Below are 23,511 nucleotides of genomic sequence, written 5' to 3' on the forward strand. Positions count from 1 at the left end.
GCATTTATAATCCACCCACTTGTTACAATGCTGGCGAAAATGAATGGAACCTCAGCCTTTTCCAAGGGTAACTCGGAAGCCCAAGTGCATCGACCACTAAGCAATTGAAAAATGAAGAGTGGCGCAGTATCATGCTATATGTGTTGACCAACCTTGTCGAGGTGCAGCCGTTCATTGGGTAACTTCTGAATGAACTTGTTTCATTTCACCGTATGTCCTTGTTTCTTCGTTCAACCCCCTTGTTTCTCGTTGGTACAGGGAATTTCTTCGTCAATCCTAGCATGGATCAAGGCAACCTACCCTGCAAGAAAATGATACCCTTCTTTCATAGGGTGCGGGACCAGAGAGCCCTGATTTCATTTGTTTGTTCAAACAGAAAGCCCAAACTGATGCGCCTATAAGTGATGAGCTGAGATAGGTTGCAAACGGCTATGCCGTTAGGGTCAAGTCATTTACCGATTATGACGTGAATGGATATCGTTTTCACACAGCAAGCTACGAGCAGATTCTGCCCAATCGAAAAACCACAAACAACGGAGTTATTACGCCCGGCACTGATGGACTCGACTATTATGGAAGAATTGAAGAAATCTACGAACTATCATTCTATGGTTCCAAACCTCTTACTCCTGTCATATTCAAATGCCACTGGTTTCATCCTGGAGTAACAAGACGGACCCCTAAGCTTGGGCTAGTCGAGATTCGATAGGATTCCGTCTATCTAGGAAAAGATGTCTACATTGTGGCTCAACAGGCCGTCCAGGTTTATTATACGTCATACACGTGCAAAGACGCCGAGCATCCTAAGGGTTGGTCTATTATGCACAAGGTATCACCACACGGTAAACTACCTATCCCAAACGATGAAGATTACAACTTCAACCCAAACACATATGATGGAGAATTCTATCAAGAAGAGGGGCTACAAGGGAGGTTTGACATAGACTTAACAAAAGAGATAGGAATGGAAGTAGACAATGAAAGGGATGATGACGAGGACGCTGGAGACGAGGTGCGAAATCTGAAGGACATACAAATGCTTGAGCGATTACGTTTAGGCAATGACAATGACAACATTCCTCCTTCGGATAGTGTTGATGAGTTGGACAATGTTGATAGTGATGATGAGACCTATGATCCAGCTAATCTCAATCATGAAGATTATTTCTAATACATGTAATACTATGTTTTTTGTAATTATGTTTTGTTCATTTTTGCATATATTTCTAATACATGTATTACTATGTTTTTTATAATTATGTTTTGTTCATTTTTGCATATATTTCTAATACATGTATTACTATGTTTTTTGTAATTATGTTTTGTTCGTTTTTGCACCTATTTCTAATTACGTCTTGTTTTTCTTTTTTATTGCAGGTGATTGAACAAAGATGGTGGGCAACCGTCATAGGTCCGTGAACTCGATTAACCAAAGACCACGTCGGCTGTAGGAGGAGGCGGAGGGGGCGGCAGAGGGATCGGACAGGAGGAGGAGGAGGAGGACCACCAGCCGCAAGAGGGGGCCATCTCCTCCCACGCCACATGAGGAGGAGCTGGAGGAGGAGGTGGCGCCCGTGGACGAGTCGGACGAGGAGCTAGTTCGGCAGACGGACGAGGAGGAGGAGGAGGGGGAGGCAGCAGGCACGGGTTCCGCTTCCTCCGACTCCTCTTCGAGTGTCTACTTGCGAGGTTCCGCGAGCCTCCCACATGTTCCGCTTCCTCACCACTACTTCATATGATATGATGAAAAAAAAACTAATAATTTTTCTTAATCAATTGTGCAGGAATTGGGTGGTTGTGTCGGGTCATAGCGCATAGCTAGTCAACGGCATCCTGGGTCTTCTGTGTAGGCAACACTTCCTCGGCATTGTCACATACGCATCGAAGACGGAGCCAGCCTACTCGTTTGACCACTACGCCATCGCCCTCGATGCGGAGTACCCCAACAAGGCGGCGCGGGTAAAGGCAGAGTTTTGGGTAAGTCTCCCTCACACAACATTGCTCAATACATCGCATTTATTGGACTTTTCTTGAAATAATGAATGTATACATCGCTTTTGTATGCCGACTTATTACAGATGCGAGGAGGGATTTGAGGCCAGGGCAGAGTAGGTGACTACCAAAGCCTGTAAAAAACTCGTCACTGACATGCATCACGAGGTGCGCATCCAGGCCATCGTAACCTACTATGGGTCGAAGCTTGGAGAGAGGAAAACCAAGAAAGACGCAAGAGAGATGCAGCTGACCCGGGAGCAGTACCTTGAGGTAAATGAAGACCATCAATATTGATTCGTTTTGAGATTAAGTTGGTTTAATTTGATCTTCTTATATGTCCAATACTTGATGACGTGTAGATGATTCCTGGGTGGTGCCAAGCGCATCCCGAGTGCTAGGCGATGATGGTGGAGAGGTGGTTCACGGAGGAGTACCTCAAGATGCATAGGGATGCCCGGGAGCGTCGTTTGTAGATGCAAGGTCCAGCACACCATCAAGGCAGCCGCAGCCTCACCGGATACAAACAAGCATGGGTACGCGAATTCATTTATCTATTGTGACGCTCAGTTCTGCCTGATTTCTAATCATCGTGCTGTCTTTCTCGCAGTCGGCATCACATAGTGGCCAGGCTTGCTCGGACTTCTAGGCATGGTGTATGGCCCACAAGGGCAAGGTGATGTCCGACGTCTCCTTCAACCTAGAGGACCCGCCCGAGGCATACACGAACCCGAGCATCCACTCTCGCATCAGTGAGTACACTGAGGTGGTGAGGTCGCTCCATGGGTCAGACCACGATCCAAGCACCCAGGACTTCGATGGAGAGGCCATCATGAGGGCGGGGCAAGTCAAGAAGCATGGGCGGTTCTGGCTTGGCGACGGTGTCATCGACACGGCCTCTACTCCCTCTCTCTCCTAGATCCGAGCACGGAGCACGAGCGAGAGCCCGGCCATTCGCACACGGCCGACCGCTGCACAGCACTGGGTCGACGCACTTGAGGTTATTCCTATTTTACTCGTCATACATTGATCTTTACACACCTTAATTAGCTTTGCATTACTGAAACATTGGAGTGAAATATTGCAGGCCTGGCTAGAACAACAAATGAGGCAACGTCAGGAGCTGGAGGCTGGGCAGCAGAGGATGGCGGCCCAGCTGGAGGCTGAGCGGGCCGAGCGGCAGGCCCAGGCGCAGAGGCTGACGGACATTAGGGAGTTCCTACAAGGGCTTGGGCAACGTGTGGCCTTCTCTCTGCCAGCTGGGCTGTTGGTTCCACCTCCGCCTCCGCGTCCTGCAGCTGCAGCTACTCCTGTGAGTATGAAAGTTTTTTTACTTTCGCTTGTGCTTTGCTTGTATGGCCTCTACCTTCCTAGATTAGCTATCCAAATAATCTTGTCTCACATGCAATCTTTTCTCCTTTGTGCAGTCTCCATCTGACGGTGGTTCGAATAATCCACCTCATGCTCCTCCGAATGATGGAGCTAGGCCTTCACCACAGTCGCAGTGGCCGAGATGAGTGCACGTTGTATTTGTTTCATTTGTTGTTCACTTGGTGATGGACTTGTGATATACTTGTGATGCACTTGTTGACTTTGATGGACTTGTGATGGACTTGTAGATTTATTTGGATGGATTTGAGCACTTATTATTATATATGTGATATATATTGTGATGGATGTGATATGTGCGGATGGATGTGTGGATGGATGAGATATATATGTGATGGATGAGATATATATGTGATGAATGAGATATATATGTGATGAATGAGATATATATGTGATATATGTTTGTATGAATTTATTTGTCATGATGGAATGTAAAAAAATAAAAATTGCCGTTTTGGGACACTTTGCCGAGTGTTGCACTCGGCAAAGGACCCCGTTGCCGAGTGCCATGGTCACAGCACTTGGCAAAGCTGGAAAAATGGGCGCTCGAAAAACCATTTTTCCAACTTTGCCGAGTGCCATGACCATGGCACTTTGCAAAGATTTTTTTTTAAAAAAAAATCAAACTTTGCCGAGTGCCGGCCAGAGGGCACTCGGCAAAGAAATTTAAAAAAAAATCAAACTTTGCCGAGCGCCGGCCAGGGGGCACTTGGCAAAGAATTTTTAGAAAAAAAAATAAAACATCTTTGCCGAGGGCCGGATAGAGGGCACTCGGCAAAGAATTTTTTTTAAAAAAAATAAAAAATCTTTGCCGAGTGCCTGAAGGGTTGGCACTCGGCAAAGCGACCGTCAATGGGCCCGGGGCTCTCGGCAAAGCCTTTGCCGAGTGTCCGATAAAAGACACTCGGCAAAGAGGGCTTTGCCAATCAATTTTTTGCCGTGTGTTCTTTGCCGAGTGCCGCACTCGGCAAAGGCTTTGCCGAGTGCCTCAGGCACTCGGCAAAGAACCTGAATCCAGTTGTGAGGTAGGGGCGACGGGAGGGAGTTTGCACCAAGGGTCCACCCCAGGAATAAAATTGGGTGGACACCACGTCCATGGTGTACCCATGTGACCCCAACCCTGATGTATGAACACATGTACATAGAAATGACCGTATGGTCTGTTAGGATCTAAGAGCTGCACGTGCACAGCTGTGCTTATCCAAACTCCCGTGCTGTGGTGGAGGCGCCTCGTGGCCGCATGAGTAGTTTTTTTTTTTTTTTTTTGCCACACGTCATGCATCGGGAGGGAGTTTGGACTAAGTGTCCACCCAACTTTATTCCTTACATGAAGGCAGGCAATACCATATTTCTCTGTTTTTTTTTGCACAGAATAAAATATTGTGCTCTTGCTTGTAATTTCTCAATGATATATTTCTATCAAACAATAATAAAATAATTGCGACAACACATGAAGGTAGGTAATGAATTTTATTTACAGATACAACACTTTATCTGACCACCCTTGTAAATGATTTTATGAGACAACACATTTTTGGAAACGCTCAAACTATATGCCCTTGTCTAAAAATCCATTTTTAGAGGTTCTTATGTGGAGTCAAACTATATATGCCCTTGTCTAAAAATCCATTTTTCAATATCTTGCTCATAGTCTAAAAGCACATCCCACGCAAACTCGACAGGTCTTCCAAGTTAGAATAGGTTTGTCGAGTTAGGTGGCCCATGATAAAGTTTATGTCCACACATGTATAATGTCTAAATTGACCTAACCAAAATCTTGAGTCATAGCCTCCTAGGAACAGACAAATGACCAGCCCCATCTCTTTGTATCCAAAAGAGTCTCATACACTACTAGAGAAATGATTTTAGAAGACACCGCCAAATCATTTTCGAAGACGGGTACACCTAGTAACCGCCTCCATAAATGCTTAGGTGGGCTCCAAGAAAATGTCCACCTCCATAATCTTACGACATCTGTCTCCGTAAATTGATTTTGACGACCACCTCCGTTAATCGATGATTTTCAGATGCAGTTGTTCTAAGCATCTGTCTCCTAAAACCAATTTACAAAGGCGGATGTCTTAAAATGTCCGCTTCCATAAATAGTTGTATCAAAAAATAATTCATACCTGTTTCATATAAACTGACAAACTTTCTATCTGTTGTAGATACATATATCTAATATATTGTGGATACATATAGCAACATTAAGATATGACACTGCATGTATACATATTTAACTCTACTGTGGATATATCACACTACTACAGCGCAGGAATATAGTAACACCAACTTGTGTTACTATAGGATGGAAAAAGTATTACTAGCAATCTTAGTAACACATCTTTTTTTGTGTTCCAATTGGCCATATTACTACAGACTGGTTTATTGTAACACATTTACTTGTCTACAGGAACATTTGTCTAGTGTTACATCGATTTTCTGTTGTAACACTTTTTTTGCTCTAGTAACACTTCATGTTATAGTAGAATGCATAGTTTGTAACACAATTACTAATCCATTGGAACATTTGCCTAGTGTTATAGTGATTGTCTACTAGAATTCACCCCTAAAGTTATAGTAGAATGCATAGACACTCTACTAGAATTCACCCCTAGTGCAACAACCTAAATGTGTTGCAATAGGTGGAACACTCTCTTGCCACATTTGTTGTTTAGTTGCTATAGGTGGAACCCTCTATTGCCTGTTGCCACACTAAATGTTTGGTTGCTATAGATATGGAATATATACTGCCAGCGCCAATTGATGATACCAATAGTTTACATTGCAACACTTTATTTACTAGCATCAAACAATATTGGAACATCATTAATTTTCCAAAACAATATATGGTTAAAAAAACATTTTTGACAAAGCAATTAAACCAAAAATATGATTTGTTTACACATCTAGAATGAAACCATCCCATATCAAACTCAGCTTAGCTACACACATTGTTCAAACTTCAAAACCAAAAGGTATTTGACACACACTTGTGTGTACTTGTCCACATCAAAATCTAATGAGCTATGTCTACAACTACAACAAAGGTTGGCTTGAATTGACCATTCCATCACTCGAGTGCTCCACTCAAACTCTATCTTCCTACTTAAAAAAATCATTCAAGTTTGGAGAGACTGAGTGAGAAGACCATCACACTGTTCTAATGAGTCAATTCTACCACTTCGATCACGATCAAGCCTCTCTAATATTGCCTGAAAAATACAAGAAACATCACTACATTAATCTATTGGGTAATTTTGTTTACATATAAGTAATGTGGAAAAGGGATCATTAAGTTGTAGATCATCTTACTCTCTAGTTCTGAAGATGGTAAAACACAAAAGTAAATTCCTTGGGTTCTAAAAGAATAGAAGCAAAAATTAGCATAATTTTATTAAGAAAAGTAGACTCTAAAGGAGACAGAAGGAAAATGTTGAATCCAATATAGGTGTACTTCACACTAGTTAGAAAAAGGTAGAGAAAAAGAAACATAAATTAGCACTGATCTTTAAGTTTAGATGGGAACAAACACGCATCTCATGGATTGAATAAAATGGTATATGAAAATCTTGCATAAGTTATTAACTGTGAGGATCATGTTAAGACTTTCAAGTCACATAGGATCTGTACCAAACTGGATCCAAACTCCAGCAAACATGACTGCCGAAAAGGCAATTAGGAATCTCTAAGCAGTGTGGAAGCAAAGCAATAGGTGCAGATTAATCAATTCACAAATAAGCTTGCTAATAAGAGGTCTAGTTAAACATGTGAAAATAATTATCAAGCTCACTAGTCCAAAGCTAATGATTGCAAGAAAAGTTCAAAGACTATTGCAACACTATATATAGCTCACAAAGATATTTCACAGGAATTATGGGTGAGATGATGTACAGGCTTGAGGATTTAATACTGTGCACTTCCTGAGATTCTCCATTAATCAGTTACTGCAGTTGTGATAGATGAGAAAGCAAGCACTCTGAATTGCAGCAGCTGTTGTTGATGACCAAGCCAGGGGAGAGAATAAACACTTGATGATGCTATTGCTGAAAAAATCACTGTTAAAATCTGAAAACCAGAGAAGAAAACTTCTAGCCAATCAAAGAAAAATAGTCGAGCTGGACAGCCTGCACCAAGCTGCAGAAATAAACCGACGAGCAGAACTCCTGCTGAAGAAGTGAACTGCAGAGCAAAAATAGCTAAGCTGCTCTTATAGAACTGAAACTCTGAAGAAATATAATAGTTGATTTTCTACTGTTACCGAGATGACTTGTTTTGTTCACCGAAGCCAACAGAAGACAGGAAAGTGTAAATTACAGCACCAAATGGAAATTTAATTCAATGAAAAATGGCATGGTGTCCAAGGTTTATTTGCAAGCTGCTGAAGTCGAACTGAATCTCTGAAAATTGATTCAGTCGAGCTCCTGCTTCTTGTCAGCTGTACAGATGAATAGAATACCACATGGTATTCTAGCCGCTGGAAGCACAATGGAGAAGTGTGATATGGAGCAAGCTGCTGAAGCTTGAAATGAACAGAAGGACTGCAAAAACAAAATTGTAGCAAGGTTCACTACTACAAAAAAACGTTTGTAGCAACACGACAATTTTTTATAGGGGTAGCTGGTGATGGAGCCGCCCCTACAGTGGGCATGCTCGGGACCCACGAGACCAGCCGCCCCTACAAATGGCACAGCAGGGACGGCTGATGATACGAGCCGCCCCTACAAATGGTAAGATTTATAGGGGCAGCTCACTCACCAGCTGCCCCCGGTGTTGCGATTTGTAGGGGTGGCTCAATCACCAGCCGCCCCTACAAATCATGAACAATTCATCATTAATCATCATGAACAGTTATGATTTTTCTTTTTAATCTCTAGATAAAAATTGTAACTGGTCTTTCTCCCTCGTACTAACTCCAAATATGATGATTTTTTTCAAAAATTTTCAAAAATCATGCCCTATCAAGTTACTGTGTTGATTTGGTCATTCTTTTCGTTTGACAAAGTTTGAGCAATTCAAATTTTTAAATTTAAAAAAATAACAAGTTCTAACAATATTTTGAAACACCAAATGATTTCAGCTAAAAAAGTGATGAATACCAAAGATGTATAACTCATCAAGATCTACAACTTTTATTTTGTTTATTTCTTCATCTGACAAAGTGATACTAAACATTGTTCACTAATCAACATGTCTCTCATATAGTTCATGAAACTATGAGTAATATGTGAATTTGTGAACAATGTTTACTAACACTGTCAAATAAAGAAGTGACCAAAATAAAAGTTGTAGATAGTGATGAGTTCAACAATATTTATGTTCACAACTTTTGTAGTTGAAATCATTTAAGGTTTCAAAATCTTGTTTGAAGTTGCCATTTATTGAAATTCAAAATTTAAATTGTTCAAATTTTGTCAAATGAAAAGATGACCAAACTAAAAGTTGCAGATAGTTATGTGTTCGACAACTTTTATATTCATCACCTTTATAGCTGAAATCATTTAGTGGTCGAAAATCAGGTTTGAAGTTGTCATTTTCTGAAATTCAAAATTTGAATTATACAAAATTAGTGACAAAGATAGATGACCAGACTAAAATGATAGAGCATGATTTTAGAAAATTTTAGGAAAAAAACCATCACATTTGGAGTTAGTATGAGGGAGAAAAACTAGTTACAAGTTTCAGCCACAGATTAAAAAGAGAAATCACACTTGTTTATCATTGATAATCATGAACAGTAATGATTTTTCTATTTAATCTCTGGGTAAAATTTGTAACTAGTCTTTCTCCCTCAAACTAAGTCCAAATGTGATGATTTTTTTCTAAAATCATGCCCTATTAAGTTATTGTGTTGATGTCGTCATTCTTTTCATTTGACAAAGTTTAAGCAATTCAAATTTTCAAATTAAAAAAAATGACAAGTTCTAACAAGATTTTGAAATACCAAATGATTTCAGCTGAAAAAGTGATGAATACCAAAGATGTATAACTCATCAAGATCTACAACTTTTATTTTAGTTATTTCTTCATCTGACAAAGTGATAGTAAACATTGTTCACTAATCAACATGTCTCTCATATAGTTCATGAAACTACGAGTGATATGTGAATTTATGAACAATGTTTACTAACACTTTGTCAAATAAAGAAGTGATCAAAATAAAAGTTGTAGATAGTGATGAGTTCAACAACTTTTATGTTCATGACTTTTGTAGTTAAAATCATTTGAGGTTTCAAAATCTTGTTTAAAGTTGCCATTTATTAAAATTAAAAAGTGGAACAGTTCAAATTTTGTCAAATGAAAATATGACCAAAATAAAAGTTGTAGATAGTGATATGTTAAACAACTTTTATGTTCATGACTTTCTTATTTGAAATCATTTAAGGTTTCAAAATCTTGTTTGAAGTTGCTATTTTTTTAATTTCAAATTTTGAACTGTTCAAATTTTGTCAAATGAAAATATGATCAAAATAAAAGTTGTAGATAGGGATGTGTTCAACAACTTTTATGTTCATGACTTTCTTATTTGAAATCATTTAAGTTTGCAAAATCTTATTTGAAGTTGCCATTTATTGAAATTCAAAATTTAAACTTTTCAAATTTTGTCAAATGAAACGATGACCAAAATATAAGTTGTACATCTTGATGAGTTCTACAACTTTGATGTTTACGACATTTTTATTTTAGATCATTTTTGTCTTAAAATTCAATTCGAAGTTCACAAATTCAAATTTTAAATTTTTAAATATATTTTTTTATTTTACAAAATAAAATGTATCATTATATCTATATATATAAGCAAGTATTTTTTTATGGGTATGGGAAAATATAGAAAATTATTTTTATTACATTTTTACATTTATATATACACTTACACATTTATAAAAAATATGCGGAAGTAATATTTAAAAATATACGAAAATATTTGTAGGGGCGACTGAATTAGAAACCGCCCTTTGTAGGGGTGGCTAACTCTAAGTATATATTCTAGAGCACACCTCCGCACCCCCTCTTCTGTTCGCTCTCTCCAGCTCCATCTCCGTGGCTCTCCCACCTGGTGGTCGGTGCTCTCTTCCTCATGGAGGAGCTCGATTCTGCAAGAGCTCGATCCGGTGAGGAGGGTCCCGGATCCGGCATGGGCCCAAGAGGCGGCCAGGGGCGGGCTTGGGATGCTGAGGCGTGGGCTCGAGATGCGTCAGCGGGCGAGCGCCGCCACCCTTTGCTAGGTCTTCGCTGGCCCGTTCGCCGGCGACTGGCGCCTACCTTTGCCAGGTCTTGACGTCCCCTTCCCCTTCGCCGTCGACTAGCGCCCAGCCGGTATGCTCGCCCCTTCTCGTCCTTCCTGCCGTTCGAAGCCGAGCACCCAAACCCTAAAGCAAGCTAGCTGTATTCAGATCTGGCACAATTCCATCGATAGCTTGTTATTGAGCAGCTGATCTTTTTCTCTCAGTCATATTCTGTCGCCAGGTGCATTTGGAAGAATGGGGGTTTACCTTAGCACTCTGAAAACTGAGAAGGTATCTGAAGATGGGGAAAATGATAAACTTAAATTCAGACTTTCATCTATGCAAGGGTGGCGTGCAACTATGGAAGATGCTGTAAGTTTCTATTCATCATTTAAATTTGCTTCTTGTGATTTTCTTTGTCGCTTGTTCCTAGTCTTGTACGTTTTACCTGGGTAGACACACAAGTGATGGAATCCGATTCAGACTCGGGTATCCAACTCAGCATGATTTTACTCGATTTTCCAAATATAATTTGGAATCCAACTTTAATATAAATGTGCTCTCAGTATCCAAGTTTGGTGTAATTATGGAAACTCACAGAATGTCCTAGGAAGTAAAGAAAAAATAAATATCAAATATTGGTGCAAAGTCTTTTCACAAATAGTATTGCAGGGAACTGGTGGACAACCACATATATTATTAAATAAATAGCTTAGGAGGATATACCTGGCTATTGACTGCAATGTTTAGCAGTGCTATGCACCTGAGAGAAGGGGTGTCTTGTGTTCGTTAAATTTTTGAAATAAAATGAATACTTGCATGCAAAAATAAATTATGTGCTGAACTGAGCCTGGTTAATTCATGAGTTGAATGGGGAGTTTTTGTCTGTCCATGATACCCTGTCCTGTTGTTGAGAGTGACAAAAAAACGGATTAGCACTTTTTTTGTTTACATCACCATATTCTCCAGATGTTGGATTGATAATGCTTCATAAGTTAAACAGTGTGTCTGACATCATACTGAAAGATGGGCTATACTCCAACCTTGAAGGCTGGAATCAATTGAGAGGATACAATTTGAATGTGTATGAGATATCTTGTTGAGTATAATGTATAACTACTAAAGGAGAAGCTGTGACTTGCTTTCTTACATAGTACTAATAGACTTCTTGATATGATTTATCTGTATCTTTTGAGAGGATGGAATCTTGTCAATTTTGTTAGTTTATTATGATCGTGTTTGCTCAGTCTATTGTGCAATTTTCTAGCACTCGGCTTTGCTAGATCTTGACAATGACAAACGTGGAGGTAACTAACTGCAAAGAACAGTGCCATTTCAGCATTTATGATTGATTCCACATCATACGAAAATAGGCTGTTGACCCCTTCTTATTGCTTTCTTGCCTCAGGAAAAGTAGTTGCCAAATTCTGTGCAAAATATCTACACAGAGAAGTTCTCCATAGTGAAGCCTATGCAGCTGGTGACCTGGGTGCTGCTGTCCACAGAGCATACTTCAGGTATAATAGCTTCTTTTATTTTTAGCATGTCTACCTTTTCACTAGTTCATTGCTAATTTGGAGCAAATGATGTGAATAGAAATTATGATTGCGTTGTTTTAGAATGGATGAAATGATGCGGGGTCAAAGAGGATGGCGGGAAGCACTTGGAGATAAGATAAATTAGTTTACTGGCATAATTGAAGGCTTGATTTGGTCCCCTAAAGCAAGTGATTCAAATGATAGACATGATGATTGGGCTTTCGAGGAGGTAAATGTGGAACTGGGATGGATCCATAATTCTATATTCATTGTCCTATGTCTAGGAGAGCTTGCCATCTGCCTTTTTTTCAATTAATTTGGCAGTCAATGGATTTCTTTCTGAAAGTGTTGCATCACTAGATTATTATTAATAAAGTTTCTTTCTTCTCCTTTATTTTTTTGCTAAAATCATTCATGGCAGAAACTTGTGTAAGAGTAGACTTGTGGTTCTTGAGCAGACGTGCAACACTGATGGTTTAAGACATAAAAGGGTATGTGTAAGAAGGAAATTTGTTCTTTTAACATTTAAAATTGATACTTGTGTTGCCTAACAATGTTAACTCTTGAAAAGGATATCTATGCATAAGAAGGAAGTTTATTCTTGTACTCCCTCCGTTCGAAACTATAAGACATTTTGGTTTTTTTAGATACATTGCTTTTGTTATGTATCTAGACATAGTGTATATCTAAGTACATAGCAAAAGCTACGTATCTAGAAAAGCCAAAACGCCTTATAATTTGGAATGGAGGGAGTAGCACCTAAAATTGATGGCTGTGTTGCCTAATAATGGTAACTCTTGAAGAACGACTTCCAATTTCCTGAACCGGAGCCTCTTCTTGTTATGCTGGAAGGCAATTTTTGGCATTTCTCTTTGTTGCTAGTTCTTTTGTTGGAAATGAACATTCCATCCACCCAGGTAGTCTTATAGAAATTTCTTTTATCAGGGACCGCACTCTGATTTTACTGGGCCAAATTGTGGGAGTACAGCCTATGTAGCATTTGTCAGAAATAGGCAACTCGTTGTAGCAAATGCTGGTGACTCCCGCTGTGTCATCTCAAGGAATGGCCAGGTCAGTTGTTACTCCTTTTTCAGAAAGATGGGAGGGGTTTCCCCCTACTGGTAATTGCATTAATTAAAGAGAACAAAGTGCAAAGACTGGTATATTTTGACATAAAGTTTATGTGTGATCGTCTCATTTCTATACTTCTTCCATGTAACACAGCATACAATTTGTCAAGAGACCATAAACCAGAGCTTTAGGTAAAGAGAGAAAGGATACAAAGTGCAGGGGGTTACATTCAAATGGGGCGTGTAAATGGAACTTTAAACTTGTCAAGAGCTATTGGTATTCCTTTTTTACTTGCTTCTTTTTGTTCATACTTCTCACCTTACCTGATGTCTTGCATATGCAAAATACTTTTCACTATGGAATACCCTTATATTCGGATACCTAAATTTCTTTTGACTTTGTACCTTGGCATGACAAATTCTAGTGTACTAGGATTCTAGAAGAACCAATATACCAGTTCGATAAGTATGTTTTTAAGTCTTGGAAGAAACATGATTGATAGATGTCCAAAACATGATTAATAAGTGTAATTGTTTTGCTAGTTGACACTACTTGTTCTGCTAGTTAACAATTTGATGTTGTCTCTATGATTTTCTATTTTATGCTAAATTAACAACAAGTACTTTCTTATTGTTTCGGTTGCAGTCTGAATTTTCAGCATATTTGGATCTGACTTATATATATTATCTCATATATTAGGCTGCAATCTGAATTTTTAGCAAGTCTTGATCTGAATTATACTAATCTGTATATTTAGCAAGTCATGATCTGAATAATAATATCTCTTATAACATTCATTACCTCCTGTTCTAAGATTTTCTTATAATATTTAATTTAGATCACAAGCTCTTAATATTGATGAGGGAAATCAATACATCATAAGGCCCCAGGGGATGCTCCAAAATAATATATTGCAGTTTGAAAGTCTAATGCTCCAAGGGTGTTAGATGCAATCACTACATTGACTAGTAGCACACAGCTTCGTACACCGCACACAGAGGAGTTGAAGCATGTGTCAAGACGTATATATATCGACAATTCTCATTAGCTTATATATTTGTATACATACTTGTAACGTTCACTTAGGTAGAAATCCTCAGTACCAACACCTTGTGCTCTTGTGCTTGTGGTCAGATTTAAATTATATATATATATATATATATATATATATATATATATATATATATATATATATATATATATATATATATATATATGTCGAATTTAAATCGTAAATTTGAATTTTTTATGGGAAAATGTGCTGTAGGGGCGGTTATAGACTGAACCGTCCCTACAAACAAGTATTATAGGGGGCGGCTGGAACTACAGCCGTCCTTACAAATCGATTTGTAGGGGCGGCTTATAACACCAGCCGCCTCTATAAATCGGCGATTTGTAGCCATGCTTTGGTAGGGGCGGCTAACCAAACCACCCCTACAAATGCACATGAGCCGCCCCTACAAAGCCATTCTGTAGTAGCGGTTAACCAAACTTTCTTAAACCCATATCAAATCAAGAACGCTAGAGTTGAGATTTAAACAACAGGTTTGCTGCATCATGGTTTCCTATAAATCGTTCTTAAACAACATAAAACGATGTTTAACATTCAATCTATTTTTAAAAGCATAAAAAATAGTAGAGTAAACATGCACAAGATCACACGTGTGTTACACAAATAGAAAATCAGTAGTCAGCTTGAAGACAACATGGGCGATGCTGAACCCGTCGTCCTCACGTCACCCCCCGACACCTCCACCGACGCCGTCATCTGAATCGGACCTCGAGGCGAACCATGAAGACGATCCGGACTATGAGACCGCATCAGAGGAGGAACCGGAACCTCTTCCGGTGGAGGAGGTCGTCTTCAACTCGTTGGAGACGGCTTGGAAGGAGGAGGAGGACCGGCACCTCCGCGCCATCACACAGAAGGAGACCGACGACTGCATCCTGAAGCGCGTCGTCGAGATTTCCAAGGAGGAGGAGCGCCGCTGCTGCCAGGAGCAGGAGACCGAGCGACGTCTCGCGATGGATGCAGAACGGCGCCGGCGCAGGGCTGAGCGAAAGAAGAGCGAAGAGGAGCACCGGCAGCAGGGGGACGACGACGCAGGCAGCACCAACAATAATTAGTAGCACTAGTGATTAATCTATGTCTTAGGACAATGTAATAATTTACTGGTGCTCAAAAAACCGTGTCGTTGAATCCTTTATTTGATCATCTTCACCTTGGTGCTAAGAAATACCGTGTTGCAGCATGTTTGTGTTCTGGCAGTGATGGGGGTACATCACTGCCGAGCCATTCTTTAAACCGGCAGTGATTTCAGTGTAGCGGTTACAGCATAAGTAAATTATCTTTTCATCTCCTTTCGAATACCTCCTACTGGCACAACGGTTAAGACCCCACAACTTAGCCCCCGATACCCGTGTTCGAATCCCGGGCACCCCAATTTTTTTGGTATAATTTTATTATTTATTAAGTGGTGTAAAGGTCAAAAAGACAAAATAAATAAACCAGACACACATCCTATACTATCGCAGCGGTTAAGTGTCTGAACTCTGTAGTCCGTGACCCGAGCTCAAACCCGAGGGCTGGCATAATTATTTTTTAATTTTTTATATATCACTGCCGGTTTTTAAAATCAACCAACGGTGATAACAAGCATCACTGTCGGTTTTTTCTCATCACTGCCGGTTTATTGAAACCGATAGTGATGTTTATATATATTAAAAAAATTATTTTACATACTGAATAAATAGAAGCATATGTATTCCTATGTCGAAATGGCTTGAATCTTTTTTGGCAAAGTTGTACACCCAAATTAAGACCCCACACAGGATCTTAGGTTTTTATGATCATTTTTTTATTTATTATATTTTTCTTTGTGCACAATGAGACAAAAGAGGGTGAATTTCATCTTGGACCCAATAGATTTTTTCATCCACCCCCACAAAATTCTTGTCCCCAGGGCACATTAGAGCCTGTGTAAAAGTTTGGCATCATTCCGGATCTTTTCGTGGGTAGACTCAGTTCAACCTATAATTAAACAGTCTCGTCACGCGGAAATTCAATTAAACCTCAGAAAGTATCAAACCATCTCCAGAAAATCCCAAACTTGGTGTTTACTTCACACGTGGCACGTGCAAGCCTGAGAAATTTTTTGAGACAAATACGACACCGGAATGTATATTTCTAGTTGCCCAACAAATGTTACACGAATTACATGCATGACAATAATTAAACACACAAAGCCATACATATTAAATTTAGAATCCAATTAAACTACGACCTTGAAAACCTACTAAATAAACATTAATTACCATCAGAATCACTACCAGGATCGATCGGGCCACGCACACTAACATGCCTCTGTAGCCATATATGGTAATTGATGTCACGAATTATGTATCCGCTTGTGTCGATGAAGTCCAATGCCCGTATGAGTGCACTCTCTTGTGCCTCACAATGCCGAAAGAATGGTCAGCCATAGATGTAACCTACTGAACGACCACTGCCCCTGTTAGTAATCCTTATGCTGGCCGAGGTTTCCATTGCAGAACTCCCAATCGTACCCGAGTTGCTCCGTAGCTTGGTCTAGAACGGCCCACAAGCCACATGCAGTATAGGTAAGGTCCTGTAGCGCAATCTGCATATGGAGAAAAAGAAAAAAAATTAGAGAATGTTATTACAATATTAAACAACAAATAACCATGACTCAGGTATAAGTGACCATTTTACCACATCCGTATGGATGTAGCTCGCAAACCATTCGCTTGCTTGCGGGACAGGGATATTACCAGCATTCAAAGCAAGTGCCTTGAAGTGCGAGAAATCAGGCACATCATAGCAAATACGTCGAAGTGCCTCTAAACAAATGTGCACGGCAGTTAATTGGGCACTTATCATGTCCGAGCTCAGTATTCCGGTCCTGTGGATATGGTTCCGATGATTTGAACCCCTCACAGGGATGAAAAAACTGAGTTCACACGTCCATAGCCGACCACTTGCATGAGATGTCGTGTTCTCGACGATGTCCGAGATAAAGAACCAGCTAAGTGTTGTTCGCAGCCAATCTATTGAGGATATAGTCTGCGACATATATATGCATGCAACAATGATATTAAACTAATTATAGTTATTTGTTAGCATCAAAAAACAAAAGATGTTGGAAAATATTTCATACAATAGCTAGAATAGGGAACCGTGGAATGGCCACGTTAGGAGCGAATGGCTCATCGCCAGGGTGGAAACCTGGTTCTTGTGGTGGGGGAGGTCCGTTGTTCATACCACCTGATCGATAAAATGCAAAAAAAATATGAACTTAAAATATATGCACAAAAAATTCTTCTATGTAAAATGTGGCAACATAATTAAATATAGGTCGAATGCAAGGAATAAGAATATATATAAATGTAGAATGCAAAGAAACATGAATATAAATATAGATCAAATGAATATAGATAAAATATTGGAGAAGACAACATATCAATACCATTGAAAAATGCAGGAGCCATGACCAAATCACATAGAGAGAGAGTGGATGTCTTGAGAAGTGAGAGTGAAACGTGAGAAATGAGACTGAGAGAGTTCGTGGGTGGGTGGGATCAATGTATGTGACCGACAGTTTGTTTTATATAGGGGGGCATGGACATCACTGCCAGTTTTTAAATAGAACCAATAGTGAAGGTGTATATCATTACCGGTTTTTAAATAGAACCAACAGTGAAGGTGACTATCACTGCCGGTTTCTAAATAGAACCGACAGTGAATGTGCATATAAGTAAAGGATATATTTATTTAGATACTACAGTGGGAAAGTTTTAACAACAACGATATATTTATTTAGATAGTAATGAAATACAAAAAAAATTACAAAAAAAATTAGAAATAAATTACATATACGATAACAAAGACCTTACACTAAAATTCCATATACGATAACAAAGACCTATTTGCGTACAGGTCAATGTTACCATCAATGTGTATCAACACATTATAATTTAACCACCTCAGTAGCATTCTTCTAGCACCAACTAGGGTCAAACAACAACACCGAGGTGGTCTACGAGCTATACCGGTTGGAGATGACAAGGTGGCATCGATGAATCCATGCCTTTGCTGTACATGGCCTTTTTCTCGGTACAGTCCAGAGCACATCGGATTCAGCTCGGCACCGCACCGATGAACCAATGCCGCTCCGGGACGGGAAATTGCCCAGAGCACACCAGGTCTCTCTGGACATATAGTCCAGAGTGCACCACAGCGGATGGCTCTGTGAACCTCGTGGCATCTCCAATCTTCGGTGTTGCTCTATCTTCAGTAGCATTCTTCTAGTACCTCATGTATGCACCATTTTGGTGGACTACGATGCATAATGATATCTGTGGTTCGTTGTGAGAGGAAAACATTGTATCATGGCTGATAAGGCCTGGCTGAAACCAACATGCATGGAGAGGCTAGCTCCTGGCCGAGGGCCATTTTATAGGGGCTAGCAGTCGTGGTACATTTTTATTTCTGAACTAAAGTTGTCGGGGTAGGTGGGAGCAGTGTTCCAACGGTTGTGGTCATGGGAGCACTGTTGGCATGTGAGGAGCATCTACACATCACTGTCGGTTTTAGTTTAAAAACCAACAGTGAATTGGGCCTCCTATGTCGGTTTGAGCAACCGACTATGATAGAAGATATCATTGTCGGTTTTGAACCCAAAACCGGCAGTGAAGGGCCCTATGGCCAACTTTAGGTAAAAAAATATAAAAAACAGTGTCGGTTTGGAGCCTGCCATCGCAGCCTTTTGTAAAAAATATAAAAAAGTTTGGCCCGCCTGGGATTCAAGCGTGGGTCTCAGAGTACAGAGTGCGCGGCCTTAACCGCTGAGCTAGAATAGGGAGTTCACTTAGTTTACTTTTCTTTATTTATTTATTAATAGAAATAATGCAGTTAGTTTATATTCTAAAATAACACAAAAATTTATGTCTTGATTATTTAATTCTATGATAATGAATTAATGGTCTATAATTATCAAATAATAGTGTTTGTGAACATCATCTTAATATTTGATTACATAGTCAATAATTAAATTGTAGAGATGCGCACAAAATATAAATTAAATATTCAGTGCAAATTACTGATACAATGTCTGCATAATGATTACATAGTTAACAATAATCTAACTATCTTTAGGTGCATCAACGATGAGGGCCTCATTGTGATCAATTCGTACGTAAGCAGGTTCGTCACCCTCTTGAAGGATAGGTAGGGGTACGTTCGCCCCGAATGCAGGCATTTCCTGATAGCCCCTGTAGTCTTCTTCGTCCGTCACTCCATCGACACCGACAATCTTCCTTTTCTCTTCTAGGACTATTTTTAGCCTTCCTTTTGTCTTGTTGTCCCTTGCATAGAAGACTTGCATAACATCTCTTGCAAGGATGAATGGGTCGTCTCTGTATGCGGTCTTAGTGAGATCAACGGTAGTAAACCCTTAGCTGTTAGTGTTGATTTCCTCGAGCCGGACCCACTGGTAGGCTAGCTCCCATATCTCCTCTATGAAACCATAGTATGTCGCCTGCACGTTGTCATTTTCGTCGTGAGCATCAAAACGAACACCACAATTTTGGTATGTGCTCTTTCCATCTTGTTTTTTTGTGTAAAATGTAAATCCATTGATCTCATACCCTTGGTACTTAAGATATGTACTCGAAGGTCCCTTGGCTAAGGCATCCAGTTGATTACCCAACTTTATTCCAAGCAAGCGACGTCGCAACCAGCTGACAAATTCCTCCTTATGATTTTTATCCAGCCAAGCCTGTGACTTGCTCGGATATAGAGTTTGCAGCGATTGCCTATGCTCGTCAATGTATGGCCCTCGGCTTGCTGGAGAATAGCGAACTGTGCCTGTCTAAAAGAAACAAAGTTGTCTACTGTAACAGATTTCTCCCCGACCGTTCCTTTGCCATGTAGTCTTCCCTCGTGACGAGATTCTGGAACTCTGACCCTTTTGATGTCCAGATAATATGTGTAGAACTCAATGGCCTCCTCCATTGACCATCCTTCAACCATGCCCCCTTCTGGCCTGAATCGGTTCCTAACATACCTCCTGAAAACTTTCATCAATCTTTCGAAAGGGAACATCTGATGCAGGTACATTGGGCCAAGGGCTCTAATTTGGTCAACAAGATGAATGAGCAGATGCAATGAGATATCAAAGTAAGTCAGCGGGAAATGCATCTCAAGCCTAACGAGAGTTTCGGCTATGTCCCACTACAGCTGCTCTAGCATGGACACATCAATGACCTTTTTTGAGATTGCGTTGAAGAACGAGCAAAGCTTTATGATTGGGGCGCGGACCTTTGGGGGGGGATACCACGCAGGGCAACAGGGAGCAGCTGAGTCATAATGACATGACAGTCATGGGCCTTCATAGGGCCATAGTTGAACTTGAGTTCTCTCATGTTCACTAGCCTGTTTAGGTTCGCACAGTAGCCCGTCAGGACTTTGAGTTCATTGAAGAAAGAAATAAGCGCATGCTTTTCTTCCTTCTTCAATGTCCATGACGCAACCAGAAGTTCGAACTGGCCATTCTCTAGCTCCATGGGATGTAGCTCCTTCCTGATTCCCAAGTGTTGCATGTCTAGACGTGTGGCTAGTGAATCCTTCAATGTCCCCCCGGTGTCCATCAAGGTGTTAAGAGTGTTAGCGCACATGTTTTTAGTGATGTGCATGGGATCAAGACAGTGGCGTACACTCAGAAATGGCCAGTAAGGTAGTTTCTAGAAAACCGATTTTTTCTTCCAAACGCTCCCATCAGGCGCTGCTACTGCATTGTCCCCCTTCCCAAGGACAACCTCTAGTTTGTTGAGTTCTCAAAGTATCGCAGGCCCGTCTCGATATTTTAGAGCTAAGCATTTCTCAATAGTACCGTTGAAATCTTTTCTATTCCTACGGTAAGGGTGATCCTTAGGTAGGAACCTACGGTGTCCCATATAAACTATCTTTGAGTTATTTGGCAGATTTACCGCATCGGTGTCGTCCAAGCACTCGACACATCCAGTATAGCCTTTTGTCTTCTCTCTGAACAACGAACCTCGACCTAGTAGGTCGGTGATTGTAGCGATAAGTACTAACTGGATCGTGACATGTTCCTTTTTGTACTCGTCCCAAACATCCGGCACACCCTTTTCAAACATCTCCACTAGTTCATCGATCACTGGTTCTAGAAACACATCGATGTCATTCCCAGGCTGTCTTGGCCCTTGGATCAGTAGTGGCATCTAGATGTACGACCGCTTCATACAGACCCAAGGTGGAAGGTTGTATATACAGAGTGTCACTGGCCAGGTGCTATGATTGCTTCTAACCTGGTCGAAAGGATTCATCCCATCTGTGCTCAAAGCAAACCAAAGGTGCCTTACCTCTCCACCGATGTCCTTATAGAACATAGTATTGACAGTCCTCTAGTCATGCCATCGGTGGGGTGCCTCATCATTATATCTTTCTTACGCTCTTCGCCATGCCAGCGCAACAGCTTGGCTGACTTTGCACATGCAAACAACCTATGCACCCGGGGAGCTTTAGGGAAATACCAAACGACCTTTATGGGACCTCCTTTGGTCTTGGTACCCTCATCTGACGGCCCTTCCTTATACCGTGGAGTTTCACACATAGGGCACTTGTCCAAGTCTTTGTATTTTCTCCATGGTACAATATGCAATCATTGGAACACGCGTGGATTTTTTCAACCTCGAGGCCGATGGGGCAGATCATTTGCTTGGCCAAGTATGTCTTTTCTGGCAACTCATTTTTTTCTAGGAGCATTTTCCTTATTATAGCTAACAACTGATCGAAGCCTTTATCGCTCAATCCGTTTGTCGATTTGAACTCTAACAGCATGATGTCGGCTTCCAGTTTGCTTATTGGACAATTCCTATACAATGTGTTTTGCCATCTTGTCTCATTTTCTCTAGCTTTCTCAGCTGTCTTTCACTAAGACATCCGGTCTCTACATTACGTAGCAGCTGAGAAATGCCATCGTTATCCTCAGTGTCGTCAGCTAGCGTGTTCCTAAACACATTATTAACTGTGGCCATAGGTTCCGTGTTGACACCAGGTTCCTCGTCAGCATCGTGGATGGCTACGTCAGGCATGTCCACATCATCATCGTTTTCCCATAGAACATTCACACCAACCTCGCCATGCATAGTCCATATCATATAGTTTGGCATGAACCCCCTAGTAATCAAATGTGATCGTATAGACTCAATTTGACGAAAGTTCCTATGATTCTTGCAATCTTTGCATGGGCAGAAGACAGGGTTCCCATTTCCAGCATGGGCTTTGGCATCGGTGATAAACTGGCTGACGCCATGCATGTACCGCTTGTCCGTTCAGGACAGATGCATCCACTCTCGATCCATCTCTGCACAAAAAAATATTGAGACAGTAATTACAAAGAATTAATAAGAAATCGAGCTTCATGATCAACAATTGTAGCTCGAAAGTACCATTTTTTGTAAACATTATTGTACACTAATTATTGAAAATTTGAAATTGGTAGCCCCGGCCCTGTAAATTGAAAATCGTAGTAAAAAACAATTATTGCACAATATTGAAGAACAACTATTCTACTCTACTTCTAAGAACTAAATATAGCATCACATACTAACAATGATGATCTTGACCACCATGGAATAATTAGCTAGGAATTTAAATGTGTTCATAGACACCAACCTTTTGGATGATGGATTCACCACAATTTGAGCCTTGCACAAATGTCCAATTGGAAAAGTGCTCTCTAGAATGGAGAAAGAACTAGAATGAGAATCAAGCAATGTAGCCACCAAAACGAAGCTAATTAAGCAACAAAATCAAAGGAGTGGATGTTTGTTACTAACCTTAAAGCAAAAAGATCAAGCCATTCTTCAAAATCCAAGCACTAGCTTCATGGTGAAGAGCAGCCGCAACAATGGAGGGAAGGGCCCAAAAGTGCGCCTCTGTTCTCGGGATGGAAGAGGGGAGGAAGAAGAGGACGGCTGCAGCCTTTTTGTGTTGTAGGCTTATCACCATCGGCTCTTGGCTAGAACCGACAGTGATAGTGCCCAATCACTGTCGGCTCTTGGTTTAAACCGGCAATGATGAGTGCCCACCAAAACACTGCCGGTTCAAGCCACAAACCGACAGTGATGTGATCCTTCACTGCCGGTTTTAGCCTAGCCCCAATCATTTTTTCATTTTCAAGTTCATAACCGGCAGTGAAAGTACGTCACTACTAGTTCTCACAAATCCGGCAGTGATGAGGCCAGCAGTG

General features: G+C 40.5%; 1 protein-coding gene, 1 long non-coding RNA gene and 1 pseudogene across 2 annotated transcripts; 2 read left to right on the plus strand and 1 right to left on the minus strand.

The window, feature by feature from the left end:
- Window positions 1–10,891: 10,891 nt before the first annotated feature.
- Window positions 10,892–13,866, plus strand: LOC136489284 (probable protein phosphatase 2C 58; annotated as a pseudogene).
- A 1,063-nt stretch (window positions 13,867–14,929) lies between these two features.
- On the plus strand, window positions 14,930–15,343 carry LOC136489285 (uncharacterized). The gene has a single exon (XM_066485969.1). The coding sequence runs from the start codon at window positions 14,930–14,932 to the stop codon at window positions 15,341–15,343; it is 414 nt and encodes a 137-aa protein (XP_066342066.1).
- Window positions 15,344–22,450: 7,107 nt separating this feature from the next.
- LOC136486713 (uncharacterized) lies at window positions 22,451–23,289 on the minus strand. Its single transcript, XR_010766930.1, has 3 exons — window positions 23,099–23,289; window positions 22,935–22,998; window positions 22,451–22,623 (listed from the first exon to the last, which is right to left on the minus strand). It is a non-coding gene; the product is annotated as an uncharacterized lncRNA (long non-coding RNA).
- Window positions 23,290–23,511: the final 222 nt, after the last annotated feature.

Source organism: Miscanthus floridulus, chromosome 10 (assembly GCF_019320115.1).
Source record: "Miscanthus floridulus cultivar M001 chromosome 10, ASM1932011v1, whole genome shotgun sequence".
Lineage (NCBI taxonomy): Eukaryota > Viridiplantae > Streptophyta > Magnoliopsida > Poales > Poaceae > Miscanthus > Miscanthus floridulus.

Excerpts from the sequence above, each read along its gene's own strand:
- LOC136489285 (XM_066485969.1), top strand. The coding sequence starts at position 14,930 with ATGCTGAACCCGTCGTCCTCACGTCACCCCCCGACACCTCCACCGACG.